The 12,373-nt window shown below is 36.5% G+C and overlaps 1 protein-coding gene across 9 annotated transcripts in view; it reads right to left on the reverse strand.

Annotated features, from left to right (window-relative positions):
* Positions 1-12,373, reverse strand: part of RIF1 (replication timing regulatory factor 1) — a 58,575-nt gene that overhangs the window by 39,605 nt on the left and 6,597 nt on the right. For all 9 annotated transcript variants that reach the window (XM_055572608.1, XM_055572609.1, XM_055572603.1 and 6 more), the window contains exons 5-10: positions 11,278-11,405; positions 11,090-11,184; positions 9,879-10,068; positions 8,049-8,141; positions 5,794-5,932; positions 3,657-3,808 (exon numbers count right to left, since the gene is read on the reverse strand). In XM_055572608.1, the coding sequence (XP_055428583.1) occupies positions 3,657-3,808; positions 5,794-5,932; positions 8,049-8,141; positions 9,879-10,068; positions 11,090-11,184; positions 11,278-11,405 (797 nt within the window). The remainder of the gene's footprint in view (positions 1-3,656; positions 3,809-5,793; positions 5,933-8,048; positions 8,142-9,878; positions 10,069-11,089; positions 11,185-11,277; positions 11,406-12,373) is intronic.

A 12,373-nucleotide genomic window follows, 5' to 3' on the forward strand; every position in this document is an offset into this window, starting at 1 on the left:
TCATACATGACTGAGCACACATAGCCAACTAGGAACTAATTATGGTAGAATTTGGAAAAATTATGATCCCAATCACATGCTAACAATCAATGTCCAATTTTAATTAGTTCATGCTTTAAGCTGAAACTCGAATACTTTGGCCACCTGATGCGAAGAACTGACTCATTTGAAAAGACCCTGATGCCAGGAAAGATTGAGGGCAGGAGGAGAAGGGGATGATGGAGGATGAGATGGTTGGAGAGCATCACTGACTCAATGGACATGCGTTTGGGTGGACCCCAGGAGTTGGTGATGGACAGGCAGGCCTGGCATGCTGCAATTCATGGGGTCGCAAAGGGTTGGACACGACTGAGCAACTGAACTGACCATGCTTTAACAAATTTAAAAACTTCAATATAGTAAGCAATTAAGCATTTAAAAAGAACTTGCTAAAAAAGCCCAAGTATACTTGAGGAAGAAATGATAAACGAATTCAGCAAGGTATGCACGATACCAGGTTAACACACAGAAATCTGCTGCACTTCTATTCAGTAATATCATCAGAAATGGAAAGTAAAAAATCCCTTTTAAAATCACATAAAAAAATACCTAGGAATACTCTTGATCAAGGAGGTAAAATTCTTTTATTCTGAGAACTACAAAACATTAATAAAGGAAACTGAAGATGATTTAAAGAAACGGGAAAGTCTGTGCACAATTACTGAGCCTGTGCTCTCGAGCTCAAGTGCTCCAACTAACGAGTCCCACGCCAGGGTCTGTGCTCTGCCAACAGAAGCCACCACAATGAGAAGCCCGTGCACCGCAACAGAGTACCCACCACTCCTCAAAACTAGAGAAAGCCTGAGCAAAGTAATGAAGAACCAATACAGTCAAAAATAATTAAAAATTATAAAGACAAAAAAAAAAAAAAAAGAAATGAGAAGATATCCCATGCTCTTGCACTGAAAGAATATTGTTAAAATAGCCATACTACCCAAAACAATTTAATGGGATTGCTATTAAATTAGCCATATGGAACCATCCCAGAATTGCCAAAGCAATCCTGAGGATAAAAATAACACAGGAGTATAACCTTCCCAGACTACTACAAAGCTACAGTAATCAAAACAGCGTGATAACTGGCACAGGAACAGATATATGGATCAATGGAACAGAACAGACAGCCCAAAAATAAACCTTGTGGTCAATCTTTGACAAAGCAAAGAACATACAATGGTGAGAAGACAGTCTCTTTAGTAAGTACTGTTGGGAACGTTGGACAGCTGCATGTAAATCAATGAAGTAGAACACTCCCTCAGAGAAGGCAATGGCACCCCACTCCAGTACTCTTGCCTGGAAAATCCCATGGACAGAGGGGCCTGGTGGGCTGTAGTCCATGGAGTCGCTAGGAGTTGGATACGACTGAGTGACTCACTTTCACGCACTGGAGAAGGAAATGGCAACCCACTCCAGTGTTCTTGCCTGGAGAATCCCAGGGACAGGGGAGCCTGGTGGGCTGCCGTCTATGGGGTCGCACAGAGTCAGACACGACTGAAGCGACTTAGCAGCAGCAGCAGAACACTCCCTTACACCATACACAAAAATAAATTCAATGTGGCTTAAATACTTAAATATAAGACAGGACACCATAAAATTCCTAGAAAGTAACATAGGCAAAATACTTGCTGACATAAATTATAGTAATGTTTTCTTAGGTCAGTCTCCCAAGGCAATAGAAATAAAAGCAAAAAAAATCCCAAATGGGACCTAATTAAATGTACTCAGTCCAGTAAAGGAAGGCATAACAAAATGAAAAGACAATCTACCAAATGGGAGGAAATATCTGCAAGTGATATAATCAACAAGGGCTTAATTTCCAAAATGTATGAACAGCCCACACAACTCAGTAATGAAAACCCAATCGAAATGGGCAGAAGACCTAAACAGAAACTTTTCCATGCCTATAGGCACATGAAAAGATGCTCAATTTCATTAACTGCATTAGAGAAATTCAAATCAAAACTATAAGGAGGTACCACCTCACATCAGTCAGAATGGCCATCATTAAAAACTCTACAAACAACAAATGTTGGAGGGTGTGGAGAAAAGGGAACCCTCCTACAATGTCAGTAGGAATGTAAATTGGTACAGCCACTATAGAAAACAGTATGAAATTTCCTCAAATAACTAAGAATAGAGTTGCCATCTGATCCAGTAACTCCATTTCTGGGCATCTATCTGGACAAAACTCTATACTTTGAAAAGATACATGCACCCCTATGTTCACAGCAGCACTATGTAATAAATAGCTAGGACATGGAAGCAATGTAAATGTTCATCAACAGATGAATGCATTAAAAAACATGGTATATGTATACAACAGACTACTACTCAGTCATAAAAAAAATGAAATATAATAGCACCTGCAGCAACACGGATGGACCAACAGATTATCATATTAAGTGAAGTCAAAAAGAGAAAAATACCACATGGTATCAACTTATATGTGGAAATAAAATGACACAAATGAACTTATTTTCAAAACAGACTCACAGACATAGAGAACAGACTTGCGTTTGTCAAGGGGGAGGGCAGGTGGGGGTGGACTCCACAGGGAACTTGGTTAGCAGATACAAATTGTTAAATACAGGATGGCTAAACTACATGGTCCTACTGTAGAGCACAAGGAAATATATTCAGTATCCTATAATAATGGAAAATATGAAAAATATGTAACTAAATCACTTTGCTGTACACCAGAAACTAATACATGTAAATCAACTACACTTTAATAAAAAATAAATTAAGGACTTCCCTGGTGGCAGAGTGGATAAGAATCTGTCCCCAAAGAAGGGGACATGGGTTCAATCCTTGGTCCGGGCAGATTCCACATGCTGTGGAGTAACTGAGCCCATGTACCACAATTACTGAGCCTGTGGCTCGAGAGCCCGCGAGCTGCAACTACTGAAGTCCACTCGTCTAGAGCCTGTGTTCTGCAATGAGAGGCCTCTGCAGTGCAAAGTCCACACACCAAAGAGTAGCCCCTCCTTGTTGCAACTAGAGAAAGCCCATGTAAAGCAACGAAAATCCAGCACAAAAATAAAAATAAAATTATTAAAATATAAATTAAAAATAAATAAGAGTAGTTATCACAGCTACCCTTTTTTAACTTAGACAAAATAACAAGTTTAAATGCCAGCAAAGATATCAAAATCTAAAGGAATAAACTCATGTGTAACAATGAAAAGCTACAAGGGTATTAAATGATTGGTTATCACTACATAGCCTAGAAAGAGATTTAAAAATTAGAATTACTCCAACTTTGTATCATCTACCCAGTGTAGCACATGATTTCTATTTCAGTAATGCTGACTCTACTCTCAATTATATTCCAAGTCATATGCAATTCCTTTAAAAAATCTTTCATAATGCCTCTAGAGTAAGGACAGACATATGAGTGTCTACTGATTAAAAAGGCTGTAGAGGCCCATTTCAGACATCTGGAGAATATCCTTTAAGGAAAATGACCTCAAGTTCTGTGTCAGGGTGAAAAACATTTTTTATATGTAACATGGTCCGCTGGTCTGCTAAGCACTGAAAGTTAGACTGGTAGGATTTTAAGAACATACTACTAAAAAAAACACATCAAGTATCATAATCAACACTTGTAATGTTACCTGTTCAAAATTAGCAGGAAGATGAGGTCCTAGTCTCATCAACAAATACCACCAGACTTCTAGTTTTGTCAGCGCTAGAGTTTCTGTTCTCACATGGATAGAACTCAAAGGCTGCATCAACAACTTCAGTCTTTTTGCACTACATAGTATTTCTTAAAAGAAAAGAAACACCCAAGTGAAAACACTGAAGAGCTAAAGATTAAACTTTAAGAATGACAGCATGCAATAAGTCTTTTACTTTAGCAAGAGAATTAAAAAATTCTTTAGTCAGTGGCTATTCCTATTCGCCCCAAAATTTTCATGCTGACATACAGTTAGGTCACAATACTTAATAAGACTTATTTAAAAGAAACAAAAAAACAGTAATATTTATATTTATTAGATACCCTATGCCAGGGCTGATTTTCCCACCATTCAGCAATGTCTGCAGTATTTTTGGTTGTTCCAACTGGGAGGCAGGGATAGAGAGCGCTACTGGTATCTAGTGGGCTGCATCTAGGAATGCTGCTGAACTTCCACTGACACACAGGGCAGTTCTTCACAACAAACTGCCCAGCCTAAATGATAAAATGTTCAGTAACTCTTAACTGCTTGAGTATTCTCATTATCCCCATTTTACAGATCACAAAATATAGCGTATTTTTTACCTCATAAAAGGCTGTCATTTAAAAATTTTATTAGTTTTTTTTTAAGTTTTTATTGAATTTTTTTTTTTTTTTTACAGCACTGCTTCTATGTTTGGGTTTGTTTTTTGGCCACGAGGCAGGTGGCATGTTAGCTCCGCGCCAGGGATCAAACCTGCATCTCTTGCATTGGAAGGCAAAGTCTTAATTCCTAGTCCACTAGGGAAATCTCAAAAAATCTACTAGTTATCTCTTTTATCAAACATTTTAACTGTTGGTGCCAACAGTTAAAATGACTTAGGATATATTATCTAAATATTCACAATTATTTAGAATTAGGTGTCTACTTTTGAACTACTTTATCTAGTCTCCCATTTAGCCACTCTCCCAGTGAGATTTAAGCAGAAGTGTATGTGGAATTTCTGAAACTTTGTTTATAGATTGTTGATTTCTCTGGGAAGAAGTTTATTTTTGCCCCTTCTGCCTTCCCTCCTTCCTATAGGCTGCAACAAAAGCATACTGACAACCACAAGCGAAAGACAAGCATCTGATTCCTTAATGAGTTCATGAATACACAGTATCAGTCAGACTCTCTAGATCTTGACCTATTTCAAATCAGATAGCATTTTATTGATCTTCAAGTCACTCCCATTTTATTCTTTAACTCAAAGATACACAATTTCAGTAGATTTAATCCTCAACAATACAGTACCTCACACTGAGAGCTTATCAACAAAGGTGACATTTCCAATTAAAATATATGCCTGCCAATATTTTCAAATAAAAGTAGTTGCAGTTAATGCAAATAATGCACATTTTCAAAGGGAACAAGGATTATTAATAGTCTTTGCAAGGGAAAACAGGATGAAATCAACATTTCTTAGCATATCTTATAAACTATCAATTACATCCAAGATTAACTACAGTTACACAGGCAGACTCATACTTCTCACTTATGGGAAAAATACTTTCTCATACGTATATTAAACACTTTCAATGGACAATAACAAGATAAGGGTAAGAAACATCAAAAGGAATCACTCCTATATATTAATGTTAACCCACTATTAGGTGCTATTCTTAAAGGTCCTGAAAAAAAATTCCTCTGTTACTGATACTCGTATTCCACAGCAATCACAACTGTTTGCTGTAGTCTACTGGCTTTGTGACTTTTGATAATACTTAATCGTTCTGAAAGTGTTACTATTTACCATCTGAGGTCTATTATGATAACTGAGAAGTACATAAATGCTCAAGTAAGTGCTGGAATGTACTAAGAAAACCACAAATGGCATGTCACTTTGTTCAGTTTTTGAAATAGTGTAAATTTTATACCTATGATTTTCAATAATGCCTGACCTTTACAAACTCTATTGTTAGCTACAAATTTATTCCCCTAAAATACTCAATGATAGGTAAATATTCAGTATTAAGTCCAAAAAAAAAAAAGAAGAGCTTTTTCATCTTGCTTAAGTAAAACTCATAACAAAAATCAGTCTTAAAACATTACTTACCTGGATTTAAAGCAAAATTATCTATTAAACTCTTCCAAGCAATAAAAGCTATTTTTTTAATCATGGGTGCTCCACTACGAAATCCCAGTTCTTCTAGCTGTAATAGAGAATTAATGAAACTCCCACTTCGATGCAAGGTCTAAAAAGGAAAAATCATTAAGAAGTTTTTTACTTGCCTGAAACAATTACAGGCACTATTAACATTCGTCTAATGTATTCCAATAAAAAATACACAGGATAGAACATTAACAGTCACAAGTGATTACAATCCACACATAATCTGAACAGAATATAAATAAAAAACTGGCTTAGAAATTCACAAAAACTGTTAAGAAAGCCACTAGAGCTAATAAAATACTTTCAGCAATGTTGCAGAGTACAAGCTGTTGTTTAGTCACCAAGTCTCATTTGACTCCTTTACGACTGTAGCCCGCCAGGCTCTCTGTACAGAATACTAGACCAACACACAAAAATCAGTTGTTTCTACACAAAAGCAATGAACAATCTAAAAAGCAAATTAGGAAAGCAATTCCATTTATAACCTAAAAGAATTAGCACCTAAAAGAATTAAATACTTAGAAATACATTTAATCAGAGATGAAAGACTTAAACTAAAGGCTACAAAGTACTGTTGAAATTTGAAAAGACCTAAATAAATGGAAAATCATTCCGTGTTCATGAATAGGAAGATTTAATATCATTGTAACAGCAATATTATCCAAAGTAATCTACAAGTCCAACGCAATTTCTATCAAAATTCCAAAGTCCTTTTCCAACTGAGAAATAAAAGCTTACCCTCAAAAATTCATTATGAAAGAATCCCCTTTAGCCAAAACAATTTTGGGAAAAAAAAATTACGAAGTTGGAAGACTTAACTCCCTTGACTTCCACGCCTACTACAACACTACAGTAATTAAAGCGTATGGTAGTGAGGACTTCCCTGGCAGTCCAGTGGTTAGGACACCATGCTTCCAAATCAGTGGGCATGAGTCTGACCCCTGACTGGGGAATTAAGATCTCTCATGCCACATGATGCAGCCGCCAAAAATAAAGCTATGGTAATGGCTTAAGGAAAAACATAATAGACCAATGGAAAAGGGATTCCAAAAACACTCTCACATATACTGTTAACTGATAACCAATAAGAATTACCCAGATTACCAAGAGCATTCAATAAGAACAGTCTTTTTAACAAATGGTGCTTGGAGTATTCACCTGCAAGAAAATGAAGCTGGATCCTTGTCTTATTTACATACAAAAATAAACTCAAAATGGAACCAAGATCAAAACTTATGAATTAGCAAATAAATTCAGAGAGAAAGCAGAATAGAGGTTACGAGGGACTGCAGGAAGAGGGGCAGAGGGAGCCACTACTTATTTAACATGTACAGTTTTTGTTGCGGATGGCAAAAAAGTTCTGGGTATAGACAGTGATAATGTTTATACATCTGTAAATGCTTTTAATATCACTAAACTGTATACCTTAGGATGGTTATGATAAATATTATGCTTATCACACACACAAAAAATCACAACTTCCCCCTCAAAACCAGGCTTAAAGAAAGAATATACAGTCAATTCTTATTATTCACTAGTTATGTTCTATAAAGTTGCCTTGATACTGTATTAGCAAATTCTGTGCCATGGCTTCTAAGGAAAATGCAGGATTAGGTTCCTACAAGCCTCTGATCACATTTTCATCAATCATCTGACACACAATCTTGCTTCATGTGTGTTTGGTTTAAAGACAACTTATTTAATATATACAGTTTGACTCGCTAACATTGAGCTCACAGCAGACAGCACTATAACTCACGCCTTTTCTCCTAAGGCACACAACAGACTTCCTCTACTTAGCAACCAGAGAGCACTTCAGCACTACACTTGGGGGCCATTTAAAACTGACATCTCCAAGAAAAAGTGCAAAACATGAAAAATGTGGCACCAAATGTATCATGAAATGGACATCTGTTTAAAGGACATTGAGAATTAAAGCAAAAAAAGCAGAACATAACCCTGGCTCAACCTCGGACTGGAACATGCATGCTTACATGTAAGACTCAAATTTGCTGCCACTCTACATGTCTACAATTGACTGCAAAAGCAGCACAAATACTGACACTGGGTTTACAAATAAATTTTAATAAATAGGTCAATTTTCATATATATGGCACACATGAATAATGAGGATCAACTATACTATGTTAAGAAAATAAAAGGTCTGGTGTGTATAAAAACCTTAACTGTGAACTTACCTTCCCAAGAAGTTTGACAAATAAAGGCCATAATTTTAACACGTAAGTCTCATTTTTACTCATAAACAGTTTCTGGAGTTCTGAAAGTAATTTCTGAAAACAAAAGCAAAAGTATTTACCAAAAGACTCCTGAAAAGAATGCAGTATTAAATTGATTGTCTCAGCCAAGTAATTTTTCCCAATATTTTATCAGGAAGTTTCACACATATAGCAAAGCTGACCGTTTATAGTAAATGTCCAAGTATATGCTTGGACATTTTTACTATGCTTGTCAGGCCATTCTTCCATCCATCAATATAGCTTTCTTTTCCCCTACCAATATACTTTCCCCTAAACACTTCAGCATGCATATCATCAGAGTTCAAATGATAATGTTTTAACTTCTCTATTAACTTAAAAAATACATTAATAGCTTCATGGGTAATACATCTGAGAAAATTTGAGTTCAAATTTATTATTAAGAACTTTATACAGTGGATGCTTGAATAAAGTGTGTTATTACTGTGTGGTCCACTTACACCTGGGTATTTTTCAGCAGTAAATACCACAGTACTACAGTCCGTGGTTGGTTGAATCCAAAGGCGCAGAGGAACCACGAATACAGAGGGTCAATTATAAATTACACACGGGTTAAACTTGAGCTGTTCAAGGACTGCCTATATAAGCTCTTAAAAAATTAATAAATTTATCAGCTAAAAATCTCACAAGAACATTGGAGTTGCTTTTAGCTCAGGCATTACCATGAGGAATCCTGAATTTTAAAAAACTAAACAAACAAAACCCCAGGTTTTAGAATGTGGACATCTCCCCCTTTGCCTGGATTACTGTACTATCTCCCAACTAGGTTCCCTGCTCCTATGCAACCCCTGCCTAGAATTTCTTCAACATAGGCAGAGGGATCCCCTTAAAAGCCAAGTTTGTACATGTATCACTCATAGACTCAAAACCTTCAAATATGATTTTCAATATAATCCAGATGCTTTAAAACCAAGCAATAAAGCAATAAAAGCCAAGTGCTTACAATGGTCTACAAGGTCTTATGTGGCCTGGCCCTGTTTCTGACATCATCTTCTACCCTCTCATCCTCATTCACTCTATCACACTGCCCAGTGTTTGATGAACACAACCTAGCACATCAGAACAAGGCCTTTTGCTTCCACGGTTCCTCCTAACTTGAATAAGTTTACTCCTTATCATTCAATTAGCTAACTCCTATTACACCTTCAAATCATCTATTCTTTTTCCTTCCCTGACCACATCACCCTTCCTCTTGGAAAGCCCTTTCATCCAGTCCCCGTTGTTTCCCATAATCTCTTTCCTAATGTACTACATACTTTATTATTGCTCCCACTAGAAAATAAGCTCCAAAACAAATTGCTTTTGTTCACTGCTATATACACAGTACCTAAACCAATGTCCAATATATAACAGGTACTCAATAAATGTTACAAGAAAGACCGAAAAACCTAAAACTTTGGGCAAATAATAAAAGGAAATTGTACACACTACATGCACTTTTATGCCTTAAATCTGTAGCTCCTGGGATTATGCTGTAACAATCCAGATAGCGATGAATCAGATAATGCTCTCCGTTTTCCAAAAATGCAATTTCTTCATTCTTTAGGGATGAAATAAAACGCCTGGATTGCAGTTAACACTGAATAGACAGCTCCTTTCCTTACCGTAATTAGAAGTGGGTGATATTAATTCAAGCAATTCTTAAATTTAATTCAAAGAGGAACTTCCTAGATCATAGTGCAATTACACCAATATGAGTCCTATGCTTGGTGCAAAACCTCACAGTGCAATATCCAAAAAAGTATTACTTACGGTAGTCATAAGCTGCTCTGTGATAGATGCTATTTCTTGCTGTTTCTGAAGCAACAAAGGCATTCCCATCTCTAAAGCAGTGGCTCCCCGCAAATGTACTTTTTGGGCTGAATGAACCAGTAAAGGTATGACCAATTTTGCCCACCTAATTGACTCTTCTCCCATTTGAACTGGGGCTTGTTCAATTAGTCTGTAATAGAGAAATCAATGACTAAATTAGTTTAAGTAGTTTTATTTCTAAACTACCTTTATGTCTAAACTACCGGGAAAGTCAACAGTACACAGAAATATGCACAGTATGGTCCATTTATTTTAGAATATTATCTACAATACATACACACACAAATAGATCTAACGTAACTTAATTTGTAGACTTCCCTATTTTAATAAAATTTTCAAATAATGAAAACACATCATCTTTCTTCAGATTAAAAAACTTTAGTAATTATTTTTACACAAATTATATTCTTACAGGAGAGAACAGCTAGAGAACCATGATATACTGTGAACATCAATCAGGGCATCAGAATACTAGTTAAAGCACATAGCTCAACAACTAAAGAACAGTTTCAACTAAAGAATGAAAAACAAGTTAAGATAAAGCACATCAATAGTTTGTGTTGTCAGCATACCCATTGTGAACAGCAAGGATGGGTAGGAAGAAGATAGAAGATTTCCCTGTTCCCCTCATCCGCTGTTAGAAATTGTTTTAATGCTTTCCTAAGTACCTGCTACCGGGTTCCCTGGTGGTAAAGAATCTGCCTGCAATGCAGGAGACCCAGGTTCCATCCCCAGGTCAGGAAGATCTCCTGGCGAGGGGGATGGTAACCCACTCCAGTATTCTTGCCTGGAGAATCTAATGGACAGAAGAGTCTGGCAGACTACAGTCCATATGGTCACAAAGAGTCAGACACGACTCAGTGACTAACACTTTCACTTTCAAATTACCTGCTATAGCCAACTTAGAAGTCTCTATTTTTTAAACTTTTGCAAAAGCTTTAACAGAAATATTTTTAAGACTATTTCAGTAAAAATAAAAAACCTAGTAACTTAATGCACATCTACTTTCCTCTTCCTATTACTTTGAGAATTTTAGTCTAGAAGACATTTCCTTCTTTCAATGTCTTATTCAATTTCAAGTCCCAAAAGATTACTCCTTCAATTCTAAATTAATGAAACTATTCTAATTTGTATAGTATCCAAACTCATACCTTATAATGACATTTAATGCTTCATAATCCACAACAGCAGAATGCATCTCTCCTCTATTAAATACTATTTCTAATGAGTCAATTATACTAGAAACCTGAAAGACAGAAACAAACAAACACAAATCGAGTAAGCCTCTATTTTTTAAGTGGCATGTAGTTAAGAAGACATATACAAAAACCATACTCACTACTTTGCCAACAACTTCAGTGGGAAACGTCTGCTTGGATATCACCCAAAGTGCCCTAGTACGTACATTTTTATCTGAACTTTTAACAATATCATTCAGTTTTGAAAGCAGTTCTTGAATATTTATCTCTGAAAAACAAGCAAAAAAAATTTTAATTATGCAGAATCTTTTACATCCTTTAAAATCCCTAACAGATAAAAATCATTGTCATTGTCATTAAAATTAAATGCATATCCAGAGAAAAGGACCAGAAAACTTATGCTAATAATCAAACTTTCCCCCAAAAACACAAAATTCTGGTCAGAGAGAATGTATACTCAGTGAAAACAGATAGTAGACTTGAAATCAATAATTTTTCAACCAAAATATTCCTATAGGATCTTATTATTAGGTTTGATGCTTTCGAACTGTGGTGCTGGGGAAGACTCTTTAGAGTCCCTTGGTCCGCAAGGAGATCAAACCAGTCAATCCTAAAGGAAATCAGTCCTGAACATTCATTGGAAGGACGGATCCTGAAGCTGAAACTCCAACCCTTTGGCCACCTGATGTGAAGAACCGACTCATTTGAAGAGACCCTGATGCTGGGAAAGACTAAAGGCAGGAGAAGAGGATAACAGAGGATGAGATGGCTGGATGGCATCACCAACTTGATGGACATGAGTTTGAGCAAGCTCCGAGAGTTGGTGATGGACAGGGAAGCCTGGCGTGCTACAGTCCATGGGATGGCAGAGTTGGACACAACTGAACTGACTGATTAGGTTTGAACGTACGAGTCAATTTTTGGCAATATGTTATAAATCCTGTATCTCTGCTACAAAATGAACAACTCCTACTTCAGATTGCTAACATTTCTGTATATTAAATAAGTGGAAACTTTTCCCTCGGAAAAAAAGATGGTAACACCTTTCTGATATCTTTATTCCCTATTCCTAATTATCCATCTCTAAAGATCATCCCCATACCTATACTACGAGAAGCTACTTATAGAGCCAACAATTAGGATTACAGTCCTCCCCTGATATCCATGGGGGATTGGTTCTAGGACTTCCCCTCAAGAATATCAAAAACCAGGAGATGCTCAAGTCCCTTACATGAA

The sequence above is a fragment of the Bubalus kerabau genome, chromosome 3 (assembly GCF_029407905.1).
Source record: "Bubalus kerabau isolate K-KA32 ecotype Philippines breed swamp buffalo chromosome 3, PCC_UOA_SB_1v2, whole genome shotgun sequence".
Classification (NCBI taxonomy): Eukaryota; Metazoa; Chordata; class Mammalia; order Artiodactyla; family Bovidae; genus Bubalus; species Bubalus kerabau.